The 25079-nt window shown below is 50.2% G+C and overlaps 10 protein-coding genes across 10 annotated transcripts; 8 read left to right on the top strand and 2 right to left on the bottom strand.

Moving 5' to 3' along the window:
- The first annotated feature begins 470 nt into the window (after positions 1–470).
- On the top strand, positions 471–1874 carry BGZ61DRAFT_59399 (uncharacterized protein). The gene is made up of 2 exons (XM_046256818.1): positions 471–723; positions 780–1874. Exons 1-2 carry the CDS (start codon positions 542–544, stop codon positions 1531–1533), a joined length of 936 nt encoding a protein of 311 aa, XP_046101936.1. The 5' UTR covers positions 471–541; the 3' UTR covers positions 1534–1874.
- Positions 1875–1881: 7 nt separating this feature from the next.
- BGZ61DRAFT_357289 (uncharacterized protein) lies at positions 1882–2322 on the top strand (the record flags this gene model as incomplete). Its single annotated transcript, XM_046240865.1, has 1 exon — positions 1882–2322. The coding sequence occupies one exon, from the start codon at positions 1882–1884 to the stop codon at positions 2320–2322; it is 441 nt and encodes a 146-aa protein (XP_046101935.1).
- Positions 2323–4786: 2464 nt separating this feature from the next.
- Positions 4787–5269, top strand: BGZ61DRAFT_455513 (uncharacterized protein). Its single transcript, XM_046246392.1, has one exon. It carries the CDS (start codon positions 4793–4795, stop codon positions 5174–5176), a length of 384 nt encoding a protein of 127 aa, XP_046101934.1. The 5' UTR covers positions 4787–4792; the 3' UTR covers positions 5177–5269.
- Positions 5270–5878: 609 nt separating this feature from the next.
- Positions 5879–7222, top strand: BGZ61DRAFT_549794 (Intradiol ring-cleavage dioxygenase; the record flags this gene model as incomplete). The annotated part of the gene is made up of 2 exons (XM_046255444.1): positions 5879–6131; positions 6183–7222. 2 exons carry the CDS (start codon positions 5879–5881, stop codon positions 7094–7096), a joined length of 1167 nt encoding a protein of 388 aa, XP_046101933.1. The 3' UTR covers positions 7097–7222.
- Positions 6863–9187, bottom strand: BGZ61DRAFT_455511 (major facilitator superfamily domain-containing protein). The gene has a single exon (XM_046246391.1). It carries the CDS (start codon positions 9050–9052, stop codon positions 7292–7294), a length of 1761 nt encoding a protein of 586 aa, XP_046101932.1. The 5' UTR covers positions 9053–9187; the 3' UTR covers positions 6863–7291.
- Positions 9188–11453: 2266 nt separating this feature from the next.
- On the top strand, positions 11454–12396 carry BGZ61DRAFT_519633 (uncharacterized protein; the record flags this gene model as incomplete). Its single annotated transcript, XM_046252410.1, has 3 exons — positions 11454–11869; positions 11924–12249; positions 12318–12396. 3 exons carry the CDS (start codon positions 11454–11456, stop codon positions 12320–12322), a joined length of 747 nt encoding a protein of 248 aa, XP_046101931.1. The 3' UTR covers positions 12323–12396.
- Positions 12397–13824: 1428 nt separating this feature from the next.
- Positions 13825–15393, top strand: BGZ61DRAFT_317015 (quinon protein alcohol dehydrogenase-like superfamily; the record flags this gene model as incomplete). The annotated part of the gene is made up of 2 exons (XM_046238884.1): positions 13825–14237; positions 14442–15393. Coding segments are annotated over 2 exons (1365 nt in total), but the record flags the coding sequence as incomplete, so codon positions are not given.
- A 923-nt stretch (positions 15394–16316) lies between these two features.
- BGZ61DRAFT_455507 (putative fructosyl amino acid oxidase) lies at positions 16317–17629 on the bottom strand. The gene has a single exon (XM_046246390.1). It carries the CDS (start codon positions 17507–17509, stop codon positions 16397–16399), a length of 1113 nt encoding a protein of 370 aa, XP_046101929.1. The 5' UTR covers positions 17510–17629; the 3' UTR covers positions 16317–16396.
- Positions 17630–18336: 707 nt separating this feature from the next.
- BGZ61DRAFT_480285 (uncharacterized protein) lies at positions 18337–20121 on the top strand (the record flags this gene model as incomplete). Its single annotated transcript, XM_046249174.1, has 4 exons — positions 18337–18389; positions 18432–18760; positions 18816–19723; positions 19774–20121. 4 exons carry the CDS (start codon positions 18337–18339, stop codon positions 20119–20121), a joined length of 1638 nt encoding a protein of 545 aa, XP_046101928.1.
- A 2897-nt stretch (positions 20122–23018) lies between these two features.
- Positions 23019–24596, top strand: BGZ61DRAFT_424202 (uncharacterized protein; the record flags this gene model as incomplete). The annotated part of the gene is made up of 1 exon (XM_046243593.1): positions 23019–24596. One exon carries the CDS (start codon positions 23019–23021, stop codon positions 24594–24596), a length of 1578 nt encoding a protein of 525 aa, XP_046101927.1.
- Between the last annotated feature and the right edge of the window lie 483 nt (positions 24597–25079).

The raw sequence follows: 25079 nt of genomic DNA, 5'->3' as shown, positions 1-25079 counted from the left end.
TTTAAGACGAGATATAAGGGAATCACAGGTCTCCCCGAGTGGAACAGATTGAGCGAATTGGCATAGCATCATAAGAGACCAATAGTTTGAAGCCGTTAAGCATACTGACCAGTCTATATCTCGCTGCCGTATCGAGCTACTAAGTGTTCGCCTGACTGCGACGAGACTTCTAGGCAGCGATGCGTAAATGCGGGGAATTAATTCGTAGATCCATGTCTCGATGTTTACTACAGTACAGCTACGTGCAAAAATGCCAACAACTTTAAAATTGCTAACTATAAAAATTATTTTACCATAAATTCTAAATTTATAAATAATAAGATTTTAGTTTTATTTAATTAGTTATATTTTTCATTTATAAACTCCCTTATCGTCAGGTAATTGAACTAGACGTATTGTCGGAACTTTTGCACGCCAACTGTATCCTTGCTGCCTGGCCCAACCCCACTCGAGAACATACTCAGCCTCAGCTGCGAATTCATTGTTGACATCTCTCTTTTCCCTTCGCCATCTTTGAGAGTGCACTGGGCGATATAACACGATGGCAGAAATTGGGGGACTCATAAACATCGACAAGCGACGCGCGCTCTTCCGTCGTGAGTTCAACCTTGCTGAGTATCTTGTCGGCAGGTCAGCCGAGCAGCTGGTTGGCTTTCTCCAGGTGCCGAAATGGTTTCCGGTCGACATTCCAAGCGGCAACATTAGGGCCTCCAAGTTGAAAAGGTAAGTACTGTGAGATATATATCGTTTTCCTGGACCTTTGCTAACCTTGGGCGAAGTCCCAGCTCTCCATTACTGAAATTGCCGCAGGAGATCATCGACACTATCGTGCTCACTCTTGCGTACACTGGTATCGATGAAGATACTCTCTGTCTGTCCCTCTCGTGCTCCTATTTCTTCCGACTTCTCGCCTCATGGGCTCAGGCTCATTTGATTAGAGACGCGGCACCCTGGGCAGGCGATCGGCTCATCTATGTGGGAGCTGAGGTATCCAGCTACCCTTACGGCATAGCCACCGATGAAGAACAGCACGAATGGGAGGGACACGGAGCAAAAGCAATGTATCGTTTAGCAGACGCAATTCTTCCAGAAAAGATGCGGTTCGAAGGAGACGAACGGGCGGGGGAGAGGCCGCGTACACTCATGCGACGTGTCGAACATCGCCTAACCGACGACGATAGAGGAATAGTGAAGCGACTGCTTCAGCGCCGTATGCTCAGCATCACGGATCCAAGCAGCTCACCAGTGCTCCGCAACTTAACTACTAGGCAATACATCCGAGATGAGGTCATCGCCAATTCAGACCACGCCTACAGCCTCGGGGAAGTCATTGTCACCTTTGCACTGTGGTTTGACGCTGATTCCCCGACGCTTTTGAGCCAGAAAGGAGAGTGGGCCGGCCATCGTTTTGATATCGCGACTGTGGCAGACGTCGCAGAAGGGTGGACCGATGTGAGCGCCACAGCCGTCAATAATTTGCAGAAAATTGGAGAGCCAAGGAATAATGGGAGACGGACTTTGCTTAGACAATGAATTCTATCGGGGTATTTAGTAAGGGAGTCATGTGGGCGTGTATCGGATGCTGCTGGCCTACAAGGAATATTTCCCTACCAGAAGAATGCACTACGCGGCTGCGTATCTACCTACGAGCCCAATGCTGCAGGTCTGCCTAACCGGGTTACACAAATATCAGCTGGAAATGCATTTATGGTGGCTTGGCGTATAATTATACAGCCCTGCTTTTCACCGCCAGCCTCACTTTGAGAATCTTACCCCGATCTCACGTTCCTACATAACGCAGTCTGCGGTGTTTTACAATCAAGCCTTTTGGAAACACGCACGACCATCATTAAATCTACATTTCTCATTTTTACTGCTATCATGGACGCCTTCTCTATCACCACAGGTGCCGCTGGTCTGGCCTCCCTCGGGATCACGTTGTGCGATGGATTGATCTCCTACTGCCGCAGCTACCAATCCAGAGGCGATGATCTTCTGCAGCTTAGCCAGGAAGCCGAAAGCCTGCAAAAATTCCTCCGCTTACTTGAAGAACGCCAGCCAGGGCCGACAGCCACACCGGAGACATTGAGATCGACACTTCAGGACAGTCTGGATGCATGCAAATTGTGTATGCAAGGATTCGAAACGCTCCATGCCAAGCAATCCCAGCAATCGCCATCTCCCAGCTTGAAGAACCAAGGAAAATCTATCGTCAAGGGACTTCAATATCCCTTTCAGAAAGCCAAGTTTGACGACTTCAGACGGCAGTTCTCTGAGTTTTATACCAGGCTATCGGCACAGGTCTTGTTGCTTAGCTTGTAAGTGTTTGTGACACCAAGATTTTAATGAGAGCTGACTTTTTAGCGACCTAACAAATGACCTACATCGCCTTACGATCTCTGAATCTAGAAACCTGTCTTCAGCCATTTCCGTCCAAGGGACAGAGATACTACAGGAGATCTCTGGTTTAGGACCAACCATCACCCAAATGTTCGATCAACGGATGGCAATGCACGAAGAATTATTTCGGAATCAGCTTGCAGAGCTAGAAAAGCGGATGGTAAATTGGACGCCAAGTGGCAAAGCGATGCTACTAGCCCAAGACACAACGCTTGGTCGCACATTTTCAAGCGAAGACTCTGTTGGGTTTAATAGCTATCTAGCTTCGAACTCTCCAGAAGAGAGTCAGAGTGCACTAGTATCACCCATTTCTGATTTGACACAAACTACTAACAACGAGAAACCTCTCTCCATGGCAGGAGAAAGACTCTTAGATCTCAATTGTCATTGCACCAGGAATCATCTTCAAGCCCACTCAAGGACATGCTTTTACTCGTTGAAGAACCGGAAACGACGAGTTATTGTTGGGCGAGCTCGGCTCTTCAACTTTCTTCTCCAGTGCAAAATCACAGTGCAATACTGCCGGCATATGTTTTATCGAGACCTCCATATTTCTCCGAATTTCACGCTTCGTGCAATTCGCCCAGGATCTGCAGCCTTTGAGAGAACGGCTCTTGACCTTGAAAAAGCAACCCCCGACGAGGTGAAAAAGAGTCTCCGTAACTCTTTGATTTCGGTCAGACAATTGTTTATGGATGGCCATGCTTGGCCTACGGATATATCGACCACAGGGATGAATTTACTGCACGTACGTAATAGCGTCATGTGGACATGGATACAGCTGAAACGGAACTCAGACGGCTTGCCTTGAAGCGCACATCAGCGTTACAGACAAAACGGAGGTTATCTTCTGCCAATACCTCAAGGAGCTCATAGATCTGGGCGTTCCAATAAACGATGGAGATATGTGAGCGTCATTTTCCTAATAATGCATCTTTTAATCTCAAGCACAAGATCGCCTTGGTTAACGCTATTAGGACCCCGCTCCTGCTCTTTCTAAGTGTTAGATCCAAAAGGTTTTTTAGTACACCTCATGGCAATGCACATATATCTAGGTTGTCTGAGGTAGCTAGAGAGCTCATAAAGCAGGGTGCAGAGCTACCACAGGACAGCGGATCACCCCTGGACGGCCTCGGCGGAATAAACTGTCTCCCCTTGCATCGGCGTGCAATGATAGGATTGTCTATTCGTGAGTGGTCAGCGTACTTACTCAACAGCCACTAACTGTCTTGTAGCGTTATGTTATGGTGATCTATCCCGGGCAATACTCCAAGAATCGGAACCTGACGTGCGCCGAATACTTTCCACAACAAAGTCTGGTGTTCTTGAGAAGTCTAGGGGCGGAGAGTCGCCCCTTCACCTTGCTGTGCCATGGCCTCGTGGTATTAATCTTCTCCTGGAACTTGGCGGCGACGCCATCCGAGCCGGCATAGATGCGGAGGATGCCGATGGTGCCACACCCCTGGACTATGCTCTCTACCTGGAACTCCACGAATCGGCCCAGCTGCTCCTTGATGGGAATGCTTGGATCGACGTCGAAAATGCCGAGGAAATTGAAACCAATCGAAGCTGGTACACCCCACACTCGGATGGTATTGTTGCGTTTTTGTGCCAACTTTTGGCAAGCAGGCGAAAGGAGCTCTTATCAATTGCCCTGGAGTGGATGGCAAATGAGGAAGCGACTACCTTTAATCTACGACGTCATCACTTATTGCAGGAAGAAGCCTGTGACGTCGCTCACGCTTTGCAGAAGCGCCACATTGAAATCCCCGACTATTTACAGACGATTCGTCCTGGCTCCATCTATCACTATCAATGGATGAGTGTAAATCTAGCGGAGTCTTTGTTTCAGGCTGGCTTCGATCATACGAATGTCTATCATTTAGGGTTTTCTCCTTTGATGACAGCAAATCTGTTGAAATCTGTTGAATCTCCCCTAGAACTGGTTAATTGGTTCGTGAACCACGGAGCAAATTTGGATGATCCAATACCTGACTCTGCCTGCAACCGTCAACCCTCATCGAAATTCAAGGCACATGGCTTTAGATTGATACACCTTGTGTCATATGCGATAGGGTACATTGCTTACAGCCCACGGACGTTGCGGGATGAGCAGGTGTGCTTCCAGGAAGGATTGCAGATCCTAAATCATCCTGTTCGGGATTCGTGTAATTGTTTTTGTGCACGCGATGGATGTTCACCTGCCTCGGTATTCGCTCGTGGAATGTGGGAGCAAGAAAAAGAATGGCGATCACGCAAGAATTGGGCTTCTCACATTATTGGAGGCTTTCGCAGCGGCGTCGACTATTTTCCATTTTTTGGCATAGCCCGCGAGACGCCAGGTCCCATTGTTTCGGAGATAATTCGCCTCAGTACCTTCACTCGCCTCGGAATGAAGCATACCTGCTGCAGGTACATTCATAGATGCTATGGCGAAGAAGGTGACCATCCTGTTTCCGTGGACGAGTACTGGCACGCGGCCGATGCGATTATAGACGGGGAATTTCAACTCGTTCAAATCACCGAAGATGACGAAATTGCAGAAATACAAGACGAAGATAAGCATTTGGTAGCACGGCTAGATTCCCTGGTTGAGGAATTTGACGCCAAGTTTGAAGAGTTGGGTCAGTCATTGGTTGAATTCTTTTACGGGTATTGGTCAGAGAGGATGGAAGAGATCGGAAAGGAGGTAGATGAGTTGTCGCAGGAGGACGTTGAAGCTATCCAGGAAACTGGCGTAATCCTTGAATTTCGGGAAGAAGGTGCTGGGCTTTAGTTAAGGCGGTGTAAGTCATTTTCGATATTGTGTTTCTCGTTTCAAATGAACGAGCCCAAGGCTTCGTAATAAAATGATGGCAGTTGGTCCACGAAGACTTTGCCACGCACTGGCCCCGGCATTTCTAATTGTGATTGCCGGCTTGCGTCACGTCCCTGTTACAGAGAAGTGGGGATGGCGTCGTCAGCTCGCGGCGCGTAGAGGTTGAAAACAGGAATACGCCCCGTCGACATCTCCGCAATCTGCCTTGCGGAAACAAGATTGGCCCTATGGGTGCTGTTATGCGCGTAGGTTTCGAAACTGACGGTCAGGGACGTGACGTAGATTTCTGAAGCTCGAGGACCCCACGGACAGTTACCGGGGCCGTTAATCTAATGTAGATGGGATGTAGGGAAGCTTAGTTACATCGGCGATCGTAAAGCGCCAAAGACACGCAAGCCTTACGTTTACATCTTTCGCGATTGGTGCGTTCCTGCAGTCCCGGGCTTCCACGTCCAAGGGCACGGTGGATGGAATGCGCGGCCGTGTAAGTGGAGGAGGCGGTGACTTGTGCTCTCGTTGACGACATCCTCGGTAGGATCATGAGGTTGAGAACTTGAGATGGTATAAAGGGCTCACCGACGGCGTGAGTAAACACATTAATCGCCATCAAACAGCAACAGTCTTGTAACTACACTCACTCACACTACACACTCATCCACCATGGTCCGCCTCAACCTCCTTTCCCTCACCGGTCTGGGTCTCGCCACCCTCGCCGCCGCGCACCCAGGCGAATCCCACAGCCATCACCACATGAAGCGCGAGATTGCCGCCCGTGACAATGCCGCTGCTGTTGGACGCCGCGCTCTAAACACCTGCTCGGATGGCACCGGTGCCAAGGCGATGAAGCGCCGTGCTGTTGAGCGCCGAGCGCAAAAGGTGCGGGATCTGCGGAAGCGAATGGGCATCAAGACGCGTCAGTTGCTCCCGAGCCTTATACTTTCTCATACTGACTGAATTTGTGAAGCGTCTAAGAAATACCGCCGTGACTTGGCGGCGCTTGAGACTTGGGAGGATGTCAACCACAACATGACGGGTTCCGTCTCGTACGACATGTTCACTCCCCTCGACGACATCTTCGGCGCCAACTCCAGCTGCATTCTGGCCCCCGAAGTCACGGATGGCCCGTACTACATCGTCGGCGAGAAGATGCGCTCCAATGTCATTGAATCGGAGTGGTGCGACGGAGTTCCCTTGTTCCTCGAGGTGCAGTACGTCGACGTCAGCAACTGCTCGCCCATCCCTGCCGTGGCTATCGACATCTGGAACTGCAACGCCACTGGTATTTACTCTGGAATCAGCACCTCTGGCAACTACGCTGCCGATGGGCTCAACAGCACGTACCTCCGAGGCATCCAGTTGACGGACAATGACGGCGTGGCCCAGTTCGAGACCATCTTCCCCGGTCACTACGAGGGTCGTGCCACTCACACGCATCTGCTCTCGCACATGAACGCAACCGTCCAGTCTAACGGCACCATCTCCGTGTGGGATGCCCCGGTATCTCACATTGGCCAGCTCTTCTGGCCCGAGACTCTCCGATCTGCCGTGGAGGAGCTGTCTCCCTACAACACCAACGAGCAGGCCATCACCACCAACGAGGAAGACATGTGGTCGATTGTTCAAACTGACGACTCCTACGACCCCTTCCCTCAATTTGTGTACCTTGGCGATGACCTGCAGGACGGCCTGTTTGCCTGGATCCAGATTGGCATTAACGGCTCCGTCGACTATACCACTGACGACTACTACAACATTGCCGGTTACCTTGATGAGGACGGTGGCCATGCTTCCTCCGGCTCCGTTGGTGGCGCTCCTAGTGGTGGTGAAGGCAACGGAACATTCAGCGGGACTCCTCCTTCTGGTTCCGGAGCTCCTTAGAAAGGGAAACTTTGAAGTTTTAGATTTTAGATGTAACACCTCAAGGGATTGCAAATAGATGATACAGTTGTACATACAGGGTGCTCGTTTCAGAGACCCTTACAGTTGGAAATATTGTTCTGCCGGTAGACTAGACATAGAAAACATTCACAAGAGGTTCTGCGAACCCCATCAGAGAATCCCCTGTCCACGCAACTAGTCATCCATTCCGTCACGAATCCTCAAGAAGGTAATGTACTGATCCTTGGTCCAGCGGCGCCATTGCTTTCCCCAGAGAATCATGGGCAGAGAGAGCATCAAGACAACAAAGCTCAAAACGCCAAGTTCGATGAAGCAGTTCTGCAAACCAGTGTCCAGCCAGTAACTGGCAACAAACGTGAAAACCATGGCTAGCGAGTTGTTGATGACAGCAACTCCCACCATGCCCTCCAACACCATGTCCGGGTAGCTGTCGGCCAGGTAGGTGATGCTTAAATCGCCTGCGCAGCCGTAGCCAAAACCGATGAAGCCTAACCCGAGGTAAGGCACAGGCCAGTCCCATCCTTTGGCAGAACCAATGCCAAAGAGCAACATGCCGGCGGGGAAGATGGCGACGCAGAGAAACATGAGGTAGAGACGGAACTCAGCCTCCATGATTCCCCTGTTGCGCCGAGTCATCCAAAGCAGGAACAGGTCGCTGCAATAACCGCCGTAGAAACAACCGATGACACTGCCAATGAGACAAGGCAAGTTCATGTTACCAACAGCTGCATCGCTGTAGTTCCACGGCGGACCACTCCAGGTGTCCTCCTGAACCGTCAAGTAAAACGACAGCGCGACATTCTGCATCCCCCACTGCAGGCCGGCGAACCAAACAGCGGGAAAGGTGAAGATGCGCAGCGTGTGCCACAGCCGACTGACGTACTGCTGGAAGCCCAGCCCGCGCAGGTTGGGCGCCGGCGTGATGACGGCGATGCGTTCCCAGTACGTCTTGGGCCGCGTGTACGAGAGGGAGAAGCGGCGCCCGAGATCGCCACTGTGGTACGGCGCCTCCTCGTCGATGCCAATGCTGACGCCGACTTCAGCGGCAGGGGTCGTCGCAGATGACTTCTCATCGCGGACTTCACCGCGATCTGCGAGTGGCGAGTCGTCGTGGGGGCTGGCTGCGTTGCGACTAGTGTCGGCGTCACCGACGTCGACATCCTGGCGCTCGCGATTGGTGTTGCGATCTAGATAGCGATTGCGCTGAAAGGCCGTCTCCTCAAGGCCAAAGTAGAAGAGAATGAGCGTCACTCCAGAGGCGATGGCGCCCAGATAGCCAATCCATCGCCACCCGAGGCTGCTGCTCGCGACGTGGCCTCCGATCAGGGGCCCGATATACGTGCCCACCGACGTTGCCAGCGTGTAGAAGCCCAGCGAGGTTCCGTTCTGGTGCTCAAACCAAATGTCCAGCAGAGACAGCTGCACGACGGCCTCGGCCACGGACTCGGACGCGCCGACGAAGAGCTGCGACCAGATGGTGTCGGCCTTGTTGTCCAGCAGCCCGAACCAGATGTTGCCGATGAGGCCCCAGGTCGTACCCACGAGATACAAGATGCGGCGGCCGTACAGATGGACCGCCGGCGAACTCAGCAGCGTCCAGTAGCCGATGCCGATGAACAGGACGCCGGCGCCCGTGTTGAAGACGTCGTAACTAATGCCGTACTGTTCATTAACGCCCACGCTCGCCGCGCCCGCGACGTTGGACGTGGCCGCCGTCAGAGCCACGATGTAGCAGACGAGAACCGAGTGCCAGCTCTTGCGCGCGAGGCTCCAGTTCAGGGGGTCGTTGGGCGACTTGGTCGGCCGCGGCACGAGGATGATGTCGCCATGTTTTTCAAGCTGGCTATCGCCCGACACACTTGCCCATTCATCCGTGAAGAGCCGTTTTGTGCCCGGGAGCACTTCATTGAAATTGTCAGCAGGCTGAACGGCCATCCGCAACGACAGGCCGTAGGAGCGAGGGCGTGAAAGTGTGTCAGCGTCGACGTCTGGAGGTCAAGAGAAGAAGGGCTTTAGGGGCGCTAGCAGGGCATTTTCATCCGTGTCGATCAGATTGCGAAGAGAACTTCTCGTTAAGAAAGGGAAAAAAGGACGAAAAATTTCTTCCCCTTTATAATGCTCCATTTCTTCGCCTTCGACAGTGACACGGACCCCCACAAGGTCCTATCGCGTCGGGCCGCAATGGGCTTCTCGGGGTCTTTTTCCTTATGGGGCAGCTCTCATTAGTGATTGTGGTACGTTGCATTGGGAGGATCTGGTATTCAAGCGAGGGACCGGGGGTTGATGTCATTGTGGGCTGTCTAGCGTCGAAACGGGCGCAGGAACCGTTTCATTTTTGGCGTGTCGTGTGAGGTCGAGTCCATTATCTATGAGCTGTCTTTTTTTTAATCTATTCAGCTTATAGGCCTTGGACGAAGTATCATTCTAGTCGATTTCTTCTTCAAGATCCCATACTACCGCCACGGGTCATTTCACTCAACCATTCGCGTACAAACAATTCTCCTCTTAGTTTCTCATTAAGCGCAATGCAGAAAGCAGGCCCAGAACGGTGGAATAATCTGGAGAGACATGGCCCAAACATTGATGTGGACTTGAGGCAGCTTCGGGTGCGATGTTATGAGAGGGACGTGAACATTAACACACCGCCGAATACACAGACCATGGCCGCCAACGCGACAACGAAAATTTCCTCCCCGTGTCCTTTGCGTCCAAAATGTTCAACACTGTTGCCAAATGGATTTCAAACACTTTGCCAATAATTCTATCTGTTTATTCTTTGACAGAAGGGCGGACTGACAGTCCGGGATCGTCAATGGAGTACGACTTGTTACACTCAAACATGTCAGAAAAACTCTTTTGCTAGTCTCTCTAGCGGATACAGACGCGCCTAATATATATTCCTCCAACATAAACTCTAGAAATTTCTTAGAACCGGTTGTTAGCTCAATAGCCCATCAGATCCGACTGATGAAAAATGCCGGCCTTGGAGAACCCTAACATTTGCACCAGAAGTTCTTGGTCATCAAACTTGGTATTTTCGGCTGAATACAATGAGATATCCCCTTGAACGAAGTAATACCATATATGGCTCTGTAGCTACTGGCGTTTATGGTGTTGATGGTCTTGGGAATTTGTGGTAAACGTGGCTGGAAATCTCGTTGAAGTCGGTCGCAAGTGGGACTACACCACAAAGTGTGCCCGTGAGCCTCTTCAACGTATAACTTGCAAGAGCCGGCGCGCTCACGAAAAATAGTCAAGCCACTTAATCATCATGCCTGAAATCTCCCGAGAAAGCTTGGCAATGATCAAATAGACCGGTCCGGGGGTGGGGAACCTAAGAAGAAGGAAGGCAGGATGAATATCGTGAATAAGCACATCATTAGCTCCGTAATGTGGAAAGTCCCATTTCCTTCCTGACCTGCGAACTTCAGCTGTCGACCTTCTTTTCTTCTTCGTATACCCGCCGCAGGCTGTCTCTTGAAGCAGCAATGGCCAGCACGACCCTCAGCAACGCGTCCATGGTTGTATAACTCAGAAAACCCCTATTTTAATTGAACGCTAGGCCAAATGCTCGCAAGTTCCGAGTTCTCGCCATATGTTGTTCATTTGACAAACCAAGGTCAATTCCTAAGCCGTCCCGATGTTATATAGCCGGCCCAATTCGTGTGACCTCCGTCTCGGATAGCACTTTTTCGCCAGCGGCCATAATAATCTTGAGAATATGGAGTAATTGCAGCCGTTTGACAGATTCGCTCTTGTTTACTAACTAAAATTTATCGGTTGAAGATAGAGCTAGTCGTATCTCTCACATATTGAGGGCTGTAGATAGATATGGCAATCCCTAGGTCCACGATTCTCCAGCGAAATGCTTAATACCAGGCCTGACTATCGTCAAATCGTCACCGAAGGATACTACGAATCGCTTGAAGAGTGACTAACCAGACCAACTGTCGTCTGAATGTCCAGTTCTCTAGGGGCAGCCTTGCTATAATCGACAGAGGCGGCGCTTCCACCAAAAAGCTCTATCAACCGAGCAATTGCCGAAATATGCCTTGGAGTGAGACGTACAGATGCAGCCTGCTGCATGATGCTGCGCCGTTTCTTGTCATTGGGTGGAATACTTTGAAAATGCACTTTCCACCAGGCTAAGTACCAGGTGAATTCCAAAATGCCAAATATGTCTAATAGCATATGCGAATATTACTGCTTTACTAAATGATTCACTATTAGAGCTGGGGCTGATTTCTCTCCAGATTTTTTTTTTCCCTCATTCATCATCATTATTCCAACAACAGAGTATCGATTTTTTTCCTCCGCCCCCACCCTCCCGTTCAATATGGAGGGGCTTGACGCGGCTGCCAGCGCTGTTGCCATTATTGAGTTGTCCTTCAAAGTCATATCACTATGTCTCCGATACGCCAAGGACGTAAAAAACGCGAAGAATGACATTGACGAGCTGCACGAAGAGGTGAAGGAGCTGCAACGCGTCGTTGAAAATGCCAAAAAGCTCGACAGTCAGCTGGGTTCAAGGCTCAAAACCTCGCGAGATTTGGATCGAACACTTCAGTCCAGTTTCGGATTACTTTCCCAGCTGGAAAAGACTCTTCAACCTTCTTCAACTTCCAAAGCCATGACGCGAATGGGTATCAGGGCATTGAAATGGCCGTTTCAGAAAAGTGATCTGGACCGCGTCATTCAAAGCGTCAGGCAATGCTCACATCGGGTTGGACTCGCGCTACAACTGGACCAAACGTATGCATATTTGGATCAAATAACGAATACCCATTTGGCTAACATATACTGAAGTGGCATACTACTTGACGTTGATTCCAAGACTGACAAAGTGGTCAATACTGTGGAAAGCATGGATCAACGGCGAGTTCTGGACACGTTACCTATTGCCATGGGAGCATGGTACAACTCTCACGCGGAAGAGCATAACAGCATATGCTTGGAGAATACTCGAGTCGAGTTGCTTCAAGAAATCGATTCTTGGGTGAATAGCCATCTAGCCCAGACCATATTTTGGTTGAGTGGGATGGCTGGCACTGGAAAATCGACTGTATCCCGCACCGTGGCGACAAGTTCAGCCAAACGAAACATTCTTGGTGCCAGCTTCCTATTCAAAAGGGGTGAGCCTGATCGAGGAAACATATCCAGATTCTACACGACTGTTGCCTCTCAACTTGTTCGGTTCAAGCCTGATCTCGCCCCGCACATAAAATCCGCCATCGATGACGATCCATCTCTTACAGGAAAGGCAGCAGGAGAGCAGTTTGACAAACTCATTCTCCAGCCTTTATTGTCGTCCCAAATCTGTGAAAAGGACACGCTTGTTCTTGTTGTCGACGCTCTGGATGAATGCGACGGAGAGAGTGATATAAAGCGATTAATCGACCTTTTTGCTCGTTTCAGCCAAGTCAAAAGCCTGAAAATCAGAGTACTGATAACCAGTCGACCTGAGTTACCAATCCGTCTAGGGTTCAGCGCAATTCACGGCAGTTACAAAAGTATCATACTTCACGAAATACCGGAGACTATCATCGAACACGATCTTACCGTATTTTTCAAGGAGAGGCTTACAGAAATCAGGCGTTCCTATAACGCATCGGTTCCAGAGGAGAGACAACTTTCTGGAAGTTGGCCTGATTTGAATGACTACAAGATTTTAGTCCGGATGTCGGTACCGCTGTTCATTTTTGCAGCCACGGTTTGTCGCTTTCTGTCAGATCGAAAATGTGGCAATCCACATCAACAATTACAAAAGGTGCTGGAGTACAAATCGAGGAGTCAAGAATCCAAGTTGGAGGCGACATACCTGCCCCCACTGGAGCAACAGTTGACAGGGCTTTCAGTTCGCGAGCAGGATGGAGTCCTGGAAGAGTTCCGGCACATTGTTGGCACCATTGTTGTCCTCGAAAAACCGCTCTCAGCATCTGCTCTGGCCCAACTTCTTGATATCTCGAGAGATACAATCGACGTGAGATTGGACATGCTTCATTCAGTTTTAGATGTTCCAAAACACTCGAATTCTCCCATCAGATTACTCCATCTGTCGTTCCGAGATTTCCTTCTGGATCCAGAAAAGATTGGAACGAACAGATTCTGGGTCGATAAGAAGCAAACCCATGCACAGACTGCGGCAAACTGCTTTCGGGTTATGGACAAATGCCTGAGAGAAGACATATGTGGCCTCATAGTACCAGGGATTGCTTCCACAGCGGTTCCACCGAGGCAAATTGCCTCCTGTATTCCACTGGAATTACAATATGCTTGCTGCCACTGGGCTTATCATTTGGAAAACTCCGAGCGAGGCTTTTGCAGTGACGAAGAGGTCCTCGACTTCTTAACTCGACACTTTCTTCATTGGTTGGAAGTTCTCAGCCTGATCAGGCGATCTGCCGAAGGGTTTCAAATCATAAAGCATTTACGGTCGCTTATGCAGGTAAGAAACTACCGCACTCATTGTTGGAAGGTTTAGGCTAATAAGGATCTAGAATAGCCAATGTGGAAGGCTTAGCGAGTTTCTGCGAGAAGCTTATCGTTTCATTCAAACAAACTTTGCTGTCATTGACTCATCACCTCTTCAGCTATACTCCTCACTCCTTGTTTTTACCCCGAAAAGCAGTGTGATACGTTCGACTTTCTGGGACAGAGCACCTCAATGGCTACCCCTTGTTCCCGAACCGAAACAGAACTGGGACCAATGCCAACAAGTTATAGAAGGCCATCGATTGCGAGTTAATGCCGTTTCATTTTCTCCAGACTCTTCGCTCATAGCCTCTACATCCCGCGACAACACTGTTCGAATCTGTCAGGTGGACACCGGTGAATGCATCAGAGAACTCGAAGCGGACATGGTCAAAGTTCAAAACGTCAAGTTCTCCCCCGATTCATCACTGATAGCCTTCGCCTGTCTCAATGGAGTTGTTCAACTATGTAGAGGAGATACGGGCGATCGTATAAAGACATTCCAGACATGCTCACCAAACTATTCGGGGGAGTTTCAGTTTTCATCAGACTCAAAACTCCTTGCATTTATATCGAGACGAGAAACTCTACGGGTTTTGCATCTGGATACGCTCGAATGCGTTCAAGATATTAAACCGGGTGATTTCCTGTCTACGGGCACAGCCGAGCTTCAAGAATCAGAAATTTACAGAAGAGATAGATCTGTCTCGTTGATCTTCTCATCCGACTCTACGACTCTTGTGACGGTGGCAGGGTGGTCCGGCGCCTATGCGATCTGGAGGGTTGACACTGGTGATTGTGTTCGAAAATGCACCAGCACAGAGGGGTGTTCTCGAGACTCCTCATTCAAAAGACTATCATTTGCCTTCATTGGAGACTCCTCACTCATGGTAGCAGGTACTCGGAGTGAGGATGACAGGATCATCCAGATCCGGTGGGTAGACTCGAACCAGGTTATTCAATCACTGAAGGGACATGAGATTACTGTCCATGGAGCCGAGTTTTCTCCAGATTGCAGGATTTTGGGGTCGTTCTCTCAGGACGATTCAGTCAGGACCTGGAGAGTGGCCACAGGGGAGTGCCTCCACGTTTTTAACGGTCACTCTTCCTTCCCAACAACGATGTCTTTTTCTCCAGACATGAGCCTGATTGCGTCGGGAGCGCACGACAGTACTGTTCGGATCTGGCGAATAGATTCCGATGACGACTCCCATCAGCAGTCAGAGAACCATGACTCTATTGGGTCTGTGGTAGTATCACCAGACCGTACTCTTGTGGCTTCGTACTCTGCGAGAGGAAAGGTGCGAGTGTGGAAGATGGATACCGGCGAGTGTTTGCATCCAAACCTCAAACATGGCGATGAGAGGATTGGATCACTTGCTTTCTACTCAAACTCCAAACTCATATGTGCACGGTCTTGGAACTCAGAGACCTTATGGCTATGGAGAGTAGACACAGGCCAGTGCATCCGCAAGCTTCGCATTGATGGTTCGCAGCACGTCTCCTTTTCTCCGAACGGGAAATGGATTACGCTGATCCAAAACAAAAACCGCCTACTTTTTCTGGGGGGAGATACATTACATTGCAAGCATCGATTCAAGGCATCAGGACCCATTTTGAAACAGGTGTATTCCTCTGACTCTACGCTTGTGGCGGCTTTATCCTATCCGGCCGACGACGGGAGCGGCAATCTCGACTTGAATGTTTGGAGTGTGGATACTGGCAGGCAGATTTGGACAATCAAGGGCCTGGGAGGGAATGCTGGAACTCTTGCCGTCTCTCCAGACTCCAAATTGGTCGCCGCCATATCGACGTATTGCAAACCTGGCGATGGAGATAAGTTTTATCGAATTCGAGTATTACAGATGGAAACTAGGAAGACTGTTTGTGTTTGTGAACTAGGTATGCGGCTTACATACAGTCTCAGCTTCACCCATGATTCCAGGTATCTCTTCTGGGTCACTTTCGACGTCGTGGAGATCTGGGATGTTTCAAGTGGCGAACGGATTCGACAGATCAACCTTGGCTTCATGCCGTCCCGTCTCGATTTCGATACTGACAGGGAACATCTACTTACAAATTTTGGCTCGGTCTCTATTGGCAGGTCTCTCTCTATGGCGACTGGTTGGCGCAGCGGTTGTTCAGACTGCAGATCGGGCTATGGAATTAGTGGCGACGGATCCTGGGTAATGTGGAACGACACCAAATTTTTCTGGTTACCGCCAGCGTTGCGACCCCACACAGACTGTGTTGAGGTCTCTGGGTCGACGATTGTGATTGGATCTCAAACTGGAAGAGTCCTTTTGTTCAGGTTTACTATTGGGGAGCTCATCTTTGAGAAAAAAAGTCTGACTTAGTGTACTTGGCGTTGGTATAATAAGAATTGCTCATAAAAGCTGTGCCACTGCGTACGCCAGGCAACATTGCATCTCAAATCACGCTTACGCAACCCAGATGGAATTATTTGGTGGAAATACCTTAGTTCGCAAATATCAAATTGCGCAATTTCAAACCAACCGAATCGCAGTACATCATGCAGTAAAAGTTCATCTTTCTTACAACTTTGCCTGCTCCCTGCCTGTCAAAACCCGCATTTGTGGTCCGCCACGACTGCCATCTCCACTCATCGCCGGCTTGGCATCCTCGCCTTCGTTACGTCGAGCAGCCCATTTGGCTTGGAGTTCCGGTGTGGCCTTGCGCTCAAAACAGTTGGCGATGTGTTTTCCCAGGACCGGGAGGAACTTGAAGGCACTGAGGCGAACTGTTAGCATCCTGGAAAGACGAATGGGACGAGACATAGCATAGGGCTCACTGTCCAGAACCACCTGTAGCAAAGAACAATCCCTCCATGCTTGGGTGGTAGTCAACCATAAAGTCACTCTTTGGAGTGTCTGTGTACCAACACATTCTCAGATTGGCCCATGGGCGGTCGCCAACCTCGGGGAAGAAAAACTTGGCCCCTTCTCGAAGCGCCTTCTCCGCATCATCGGGCAAGTAACCAGTGGCAGCATTGTTGCCTCGAAGTTTTGGTGTCGAGATGACGCGACCCGGTCCGACTTGAACCTGCGTGGCAAAACCAAACCCATGGCGGGCAAGCTTCAGCTGATGCGTATCTGGCGTGGGTGGGAAGCAAAAGACACCCGTGTCCATGTTAATCATAACGGGCATTGCACTCATCCGCTTTGCTTCATCCGGGCTCAATTGAATAAACCCTACAGGCTGACCAACAGCCATGAGGTTGTGGTTCATGTCTTGAACAAGACCGTTAGTCCAAGCACCGGTAGCAAGGACCACCGTATCTGCATACATCTTGGTTCCAGCAGCCGTCTGGACGCCAGTCACACGAGACCCGACTCTTTCGAGTGAGACCACGGTGCCGTGTGCACCAGTGATGAATGAAACGCCCACCAAGCTGCACCGAGTAGCGAGCCCGCGGATAGCACCGTGAGCGTCGGCCCACCCGCCAATGTTGTTGTGCATTACCGTTGCATCCTTGAGGTCGGCTTGAACACCCGAGTAGATGCTCTTAATTCGCTGGTCAGCTTCATGAGCCTCGAACAATTCCATCGGCTGCCGAGACTTTTGCTCTTGGCGCATGCCACGATATCCCTGCATATAGGGGTTATTGCGAGTGGACAGCATCATGAAGCCGGATTCATGGTATTGCGAGACCCAATCAGGGCTTCGCCACCCTGCCATGGCGTCGACAGCAAGGGCTGAGTAGAACGGGTCTGCATATTCTGAGCGAATGATGCGCGACACATCAACGCTGCTGCCATCTGGAACCGGGGGCATGTAACGGTCAAGAACAGTGACATTGGTGTAGCTCCTGTTTGCAACGAGGTCGTAGGCAAGACTGAGGCCAAAAACGCCAGCACCGACAATGATCAGTGGCGCATCTTTGGATGGGGTAGTAGGCATTGTGGTTCGTGAAGAGCTGTGTTGAAGGCACAACTACAACTGCAAAGATAAAACAAGACTCAGAGAGTAGTATAATGATTGGAATATTTTTGAATTCTCTCGGTCTTTCCTTGAACATATACTCATCCCATACCCATACCGCATCAGCCGGAATTTGCAATGGTCACGATGGGAGGTGGGCACGGAAAATCAAGCGAGCTCCACCGCGTCATGGCAAACGAGAAACACGTTGAACGCGATATAGGAGCCGATGAAAACCGTTGGGTGTGATTGTAACTCATTTATCGAACGATTGTTATCTTAATCCAATTGAGGTACCTGTCGTCCTCACCGGCCTAAGATATAGATAGCAAGTCACCGTGTAGACTGCAGGTGTGTAACATTTCCGGTCACGTGTACAGCTAGCGGCGGAGTCAACACGGATTTTCTGATGTTTTCCGTCCCCACTTCGGATCCCGGAGTTTTTGATTCTACATCTGAACGTGGATGTGGACTCCGAAAACTGGGGCGTTGACAAGTGCAACACGAACTCCACTCAGAATGAGGAAAGCAATGCCTTCCAGAAATGCTCGCGTGAGGCGGTCATGCGAGCCGTGTCGGTAAGGATTCTGAGCGACATAGTCCGACAGGGAGCTGATGCAATCAATGTGACACCCTCAGGCAAAAGAAGACGAAATGTCCTGCAGAACAGCCCATTTGTTCTTTCTGCCGCCGTCTTAACCAAACTTGCATATATCTTCCTCGATATAACTCGAAGGCCGGGATCAGGAGGGCACCCAATGTTACTGCAGACCGGCCAAGTAGTAGCCGACTAGGCCCAGCCGTTGATGGCACCCTGGATATACCCAGCCATTCAAATAGTTCATGGTGAGCCAATCACGTATGAATGATTCCTTTTAAATCATACGCTAATCCACACCAGGTCACCGGCAGCCCCCGAGCCGCCCCCAGAAGTTCTGGACCATTTTGTCGAGATATATCGTGAGAAGATGTACTTCCAGCCGCTACCACTATTCAACTTGAGTAGTCTCCGAGAAGAACTGGCAATATTCCCATATCACCTCCGTTGGGCATTCCTCGCCCTTGCACTCCGCCACTCCAATCATGCGTTCTACTTGGGTATGGAATATGAGGCCATTGGATTTTACACGGCTGGTTCTCGCAACATTGCAATGGATTTGTCTATGAAAGGTGCAACTGAAATCGAGGTGCTGCAGTCGATCTGCCTTCTGGCTCTTTATGACATCATTGGTAAGTATACGCGAGTTTATTCAACAAAACTTCAGACTCGCTCATCATATCTTAGCTGGCGAGCCCGCTCGAGCTTGGATGACCATCGGAACTGTTTCGAGATTGGAGACGTTGCGACTCTCATCTACACGCACCTTCTCCGATGACACCCCTATTGCGGACACTATCTCCAGGTGCCACTGGAGCATCATGATCTTGGAAAAAGCCTTCACTCCCAACTTCACATGCTTGACGCAGAGTCCACACCACCCAGACTATCCCAAGAGTGCCTCGAGGCCTATGTCCCTGGAGCCCTTCGCCAGCGGAAAGAGTCATTGTCCTGGCCTTTCTAACGCCCACGAAGCGAATAGTCAAGATCTGGGAATCAACGCCTACTCTCTACCAGTTATATCTCTCTGGGGGGATATCATTTCGTATCTCCATAACATACGGTCAGGAACCACCCACAGTCCCTGGTTGTCGACCTCAACGCATAGCCAACTTGCAGTCAAGGTATACGAGCTTGAATGCAAGATTTCTCACCTTCACCTTCTCCGCAATGTTTCGTTCCCGGATCGAACACCATCTGACCTCTCGAGTTATCGAGAATACTGGACCCCTTGGTTGTCAATGCAAATAATGTCACACGCAACACAATGTGCCCTGAACAACCCATTCATCCACCTTGTTGCCCTTCGTGGGCTCAAAGGTGTCTCTCTACCCCGCTCTTTTCTTCAACAGACAGTTGATCATGCTTTGTTCAATTCTCGCTGGGTTGCGCGTTTGGTGCAGATGTGCGAAGATTTATCATTCTGGATTGAGGATCCGCTGATCGGACAGGCGATCGCAGCGACTGCAACTGTACCTTGGCTCTTCCAATTTGCTCGAGACGAAAAGGTTGCTGCGCAGGCCAAAGAAAATCTGTGTAAATTCGAGACAATTCTCAAACGCCAGTCTATAATGTGGCCCCATATTGCGCACAAGGTATATTGACACACTCAAGGTAGATGTTCAAATGCTAATTCGCTCCCTAGCTCAAGGTCTTGCAAGCTCTCCAATGTAGAGTCGACGAGATGTTTCAAGATACGAGTACCGAAAGTACAACAATTCGGTTTGATCCCGAGTTGCTGTGGGAACTTCTGAATCCCAGCATCTCCAAAACCATACCAGGAGACACATCAATGTTGCAATCAACGTCAGAGTCTCCGAGCGCTACAATACAAATTACAACCAAGTTTGTTCACCCTGTGGCGGAATCTCAAGAAGACCAGCCACTTGACTCCGGTGTTGCCGATAACTTCTTTCAGATGCCCTTCGGGGGATTCCATGACTCCTTCTTGGAGGAACTTTTATCGGAATCATTTCTATCTGGGTCTATATAGCGTTTGGATACCAGTCATCAGCGAGGCGGTGCTCTTATGATGGCGAGCATTCTAATAGATTAGCTTGGATACTCAAGGCTCATATTGGTATAATCTTGAACATACCTAAGTTGACTGGAGCGTTGGTTGAGCTGAGCACCGTCGAACAGGAGCTCTCCAGTGGGGTGTTCCACTTTTGCAGTTTACAAGTACGTTAGCCTACCCTACACTAATGGAAAATAAAAACACCAGTGGGCAGATTTTCTCGCCTCTTGGACCCTTGAAGTCCGCAAAACCTCTAAATTACAAACACAGTATCTATCTAACAGGGATTTATGTCATGGTGGCGACGAGGCTTGGTTAGGGCTGCTTTGAAAGTTAACGTTCGATGTTGCGGATGATCATGAGAGAAACAAACGTTCGGCTAAAGAGTCATGTAATACGTAAAAGTTTCTTATCGACGCGCATCCCATAGAGTAATAGTAATGTATAATGAGACACGTATTTCCATGTTGCCGCGGTGTCATACAGAATATTCACATGAGATGCTAGAAAGTCTTTTCAACTAGAGGGTAACCACCCCCCACGAATGAATATTCACCATCAGCGTTGCATGTGATGCCGGCACCAATAGTAGCTTTAGTGGGTAGGTTCGTTGCCTCTACTGAGTATGATTGATACAAGTACGGTGGGTAGAGGACCAGGATGAAGGGTCGAAAGAAGGATAATTGTGCAACCAAAAAGCTATCTATGGATCATACGTCACGCGGAACTATGGGACGTCTCGCAGAAAAAGACTCGCTGGCAGCTGAATTTCAAGTAATAGTGACAGAGAGGAGCTTGCATGTGATTGATCTGCATTTCCCGGAACAACCTGGTTGAATGTGATCATCTCCGATCTCGGCCGGTTGAAAAACAATCGAGATGAGTATTGATGTCAAATTTTAGGTCTGGATTGAGGTATATACTCGGAATATACAAGTGAAAAATCTGACATCGTGGCTTAGTGGGGGTCGCGCGCTCTTCAACCTTGTAGGCGACGGACGATGGCAGCAGAGACGGTCGAGCGGAATGGATAACGAGAGTTTGGTAATCTGGAAACGTAAGAAGGGATTTGAACAGCAGAGATTAGATTTTCTGGACTCCAAATGTCTTCATGATGCCATGAAAAATACAGCCTGTATGTCTGCGCCATTTAGAGATTTCTAAGCGTACCTCACTCTAGGAGATCACCTTCCAGGATTACCCAACTCGCCTGCACTGCTTCAAATTGTGATCCTAGGGCTCTCGGGGAGTTACCCTAGAAACCGCACATGATTTGATGGTATACATCTGCCGGCTCATCCCGTGTCTGCACTTGGCCTTTCCATGTGATTGAGACTGGATACGACGGCGTGGCAATTTGTTGTTGAACATTCCATGTGGAGAAAAAAAAGTCAATTTGAGAGAAAGAAAGCGGGGTTTGCAGCTGTACATTGACGCTGCAATAGATGATTATGATATCGTGACGACGTTATTCATCATGACCTACGTGGGTGGAAATACCTGACACGATGGCTGCTTATCCTGGGGCAATGTCAAAGCGACCCAGCCACCCGGACATCCGACATCCGACATCCGTCATTCCCGGCTCATCCTCATCTAGTCTCCATCACGGAGCAGCGGGCACTAGATCAGGTACTCCAGGGGATGGGTGCTCTAATTTACACAGCCGCTAACTCAGGGCTCGGAGCAATTTGTGATGGCCCGGAAGTCCCTGTCTGGACGCCCATGCTACGCTGGCTGCGTCGTTGCGTGGTATTACCCCGCAAAAGTCCTGAATATCGTCAACATCACGCTCAAAGCCACCTTAGAGTTCAGCTTCCCCGCCCCCCGTTGTTACCCTTAGCCGCACTCAATGCCCAATGGGATCTTCATCCAGAGCCGGAGGCGTACATGATATGTTTTTTCGTCTCCATTGGCCAAGCCGTCATGCGTCTGAGATGTACTCGTATGTCCAGCAACAGCTGCGTGGTACGAGATGCCTAGTTGTCGTTTCTTATGTCAGTTATTCTCCACGCACCCTCCTCAGGTTACACAATTGGCCCTTTCCCTGCCTATCAGGTTGGGTCTATCCCTGCACCCAAACTGAGCCGGTGAAGCCAACTTCGTCCGAGGTTACAGTTTCCCAACAACACGCTGCAAGTTGTCCCCAGATGACGACCTGATATTTGATAAACTGCATCTTTGTTCGTATCTGCCGGCGGAATTGCGCCTCATGTGGTCATCATTTGGTGAGACGAACCAAAGTAGATGCAATGTTGGTAGTATGTAGGGTGGTACTAGTGGCAGCGGACCACGCGTAGAATTCTCCTGTCTAAGTTTCATCCAATGTATCCTTTAAGGGTTCACCGTGCTATCTATGTACTCTCCGGATGAAGTACGACAGGCGTCCAATCATGAGCCTTGATCATGAAAAGTTCGTCTAGCGTAGAAGCTATGCTGTCGTTCCGTCAGATGTTAGAACACGTCCCAACCACGCCATTGCTGCTGTAGCACAGTGATCGGCGTTTGAGAAATAGACTCCCCAACAAAGTCAACATCACCGCCTGTAACCGAACAGTCCGGACCTCAGTTTCAGTGCAGACTCTCCTCCTCGAAGGGTAACTGCCGACCATCATGTGAGAGTATCGAAGGGACAAGGTCGGATCGACTCCTACCTTCTCCTCATTCACGGCTATGGCCGGCACGAATATCAAACAATATTTGTCATACGAGGGCCAAAAGTAGTATATATGAAGCCCAAAGATGCCCCCTCTCTCTTCTTTTTTCCAACACCAGCAAACATTCGATCATCAGCCTGCAAACCAACTTTGCAAGCTCCTTCAATCGTTTTATCAACTTTCCAAAAACTTCCAACCATTTCCAACATGGGCGACATGCGAGGTGCCTCTTCCGACGCCAAGGTGCTCAACATCGACCCCTACGCCCTCGTCGAAGCTCTTCTCGGCCAGAAGCTCGAGAAGCCAGCTGCTTCCGTCCCGGAGAGCCTCAACATGGGCTACGACGACCTCGACATGGGACTCGAGACGGAGAGGTCCTCTGGTGGAGGACACCACCTGCGCCCTGACTCGCCCCCCAAGGATATCCGAGTCGGTGCCATCAACCCCTATGCCCTCGTTGAGGCTCTCATTGGCCGAAAGATCGACAGACAGTCGATGAGCGCGGAGAAGATTCTGAGCAATGTCCTCCAGACCGACTATGACGAGCTCTTCGACATGAAGCACAACTCGGTCCTCTTCGCTGGCCTGAAGCTCCACGAGAAGGACAGGAAGGCCGTGAAGCTGTCTGAGAAGGAGATGAGGATCCTCAACGAGCGCGATATCGTGACTCCTGACCTTTCCGAGATCCGACGAGTTCAGGACCTGGAGCACATCGGCCTCAAGGACATCGAGAAGGTCCCAGTCAAGTGCGCTCGCATGCAGAACGGCAAGCTTCATGTCGTGCTTCAGGCTCACTCTCTCGGCCGAACTCTGTCGAACTACGAGGTTTCCCAGTGCATCAACGAGCTGGTCAGCCCATTCCGCATGGAGAAGGGCCAGTGGTCGCCTCCCAACGGCGCCTGGCGCGACATGTACGACTACTTCTTCCAGCGGGTCAACGAGCGCCTCATTGGCAACCTCAACCTGTTTGAGATTGGTCAGATGAAGAAGACACTGCACAACTTCGATGATCCCATCCAGGGATGTGTCGGTAACAGCTGGCTGATTGCTGCTCTGTTCTCCGTCTTCTGGTCCGACCCCTCCTGCATCAACCGCGCCACCCGCGTCCACATGAACAAGGACGACAAGAAGCGCCTCAGAATCAAGTTCCACGACAAGGGCGGTGACAACAACTCCAAGACTGAGACTGTCGAGGTGGACTACGAGATCCCGATCAACAACTCGAACAACGAGCCGATGTACTGCAGCGCCAGCGACTGCGCTGACATCTGGCCCTCGCTGTACGAGAAGGCCTTTGCCAAGTGGATCACTGGCACCTCTTCGGAGCGCCCCGACATCACCAAGACCTTCTGTGGTGACCCCATCAAGGCCATGGCCCAGATCAACGGCAAGGAGCCTCACTACTTCGTGACCGAGAACCACTCCGCCAACGACATGCTCGGCCTTGTCCGCGCCAACTGCATGAACTTCAAGACCATCAACCCGATGTCGGCCTACACCTACGCCACTGGCAGCAACTACAGGGGCAGCAACATCGTTGCCAACCACGCCTACTCCGTCCTTGGCTACACTGTTCTCGGCGAGAAGCAGTACATTGTCCTCCGCAACCCATGGGGTGTTACCGAGGCCAGTGGCTTGACCAGCTACCCAGGACTCCTCGAGCGTGTTGATCCTCACTTGTGGCACCCCGCTGCCCTCCTCGACCACGGCGGTCTCTTTGCCGTTGAGGCCCAGGCCTTCAAGCACTGCTTCGCCGTTCTTGGTGTTGCCAAGGACAAGAACGACAAGAACTAAGCATGACAATGCTGTGGTGGTGGGTCAGTCGTCTCTTTCTGTAGTGGTATTTATCCTGGCAATTGTCGGGCAGACACTCTTTCGATGGTGCTCGGAATCGAATGCAAGTTTCGCAAGCGCGAGAGTTGCAATCAATCGAGAGCGGATAGGAGAACTTGGGAATGGGACATTCTTTACTCATCCGGCCCATTGAGGCAACGGTTTAAGGGGTGCGAGGCAAATGAAACCAAAAGTTCTTATCAAAAAAAAAGTCGAGTGATTTGGAAGGAACAGGACGTATCAGAAGCAGATTGAATTACAAGATTGATTTAACCCGAGATGTTGGAGCCAACTTCGTGATATGTACCATTGACGACCAAGCAGCATTTTATGAACTGCAACCTTTGCTGCGGGGTTGGAGACGAAGACGCCAATTGATGCAGCCATCGAAATCTTAGAGGGGAGCAATATCCATTTAGTCCTGTGTTTCAATTGCGTGACAGA

This window comes from Ilyonectria robusta (assembly GCF_021365365.1).
Source record: "Ilyonectria robusta strain PMI_751 chromosome Unknown BGZ61scaffold_15, whole genome shotgun sequence".
Classification (NCBI taxonomy): Eukaryota; Fungi; Ascomycota; class Sordariomycetes; order Hypocreales; family Nectriaceae; genus Ilyonectria; species Ilyonectria robusta.
This window is presented reverse-complemented; position numbering and strand designations above follow the sequence as displayed.

Bases quoted from the DNA above. Each gene is read 5' to 3' on its own strand.
- BGZ61DRAFT_455513 (XM_046246392.1), top strand. From the start codon at position 4,793: ATGAAGCATACCTGCTGCAGGTACATTCATAGATGCTATGGCGAAGAA.
- BGZ61DRAFT_455511 (XM_046246391.1), bottom strand. From the start codon at position 9,052: ATGGCCGTTCAGCCTGCTGACAATTTCAATGAAGTGCTCCCGGGCACA.
- BGZ61DRAFT_59399 (XM_046256818.1), top strand. From the start codon at position 542: ATGGCAGAAATTGGGGGACTCATAAACATCGACAAGCGACGCGCGCTC. The intron at 724-779 runs GTAAGTACTGTG...CCTTGGGCGAAG, and splicing joins AGGGCCTCCAAGTTGAAAAG to TCCCAGCTCTCCATTACTGA.
- BGZ61DRAFT_455507 (XM_046246390.1), bottom strand. From the start codon at position 17,509: ATGCCTACTACCCCATCCAAAGATGCGCCACTGATCATTGTCGGTGCT.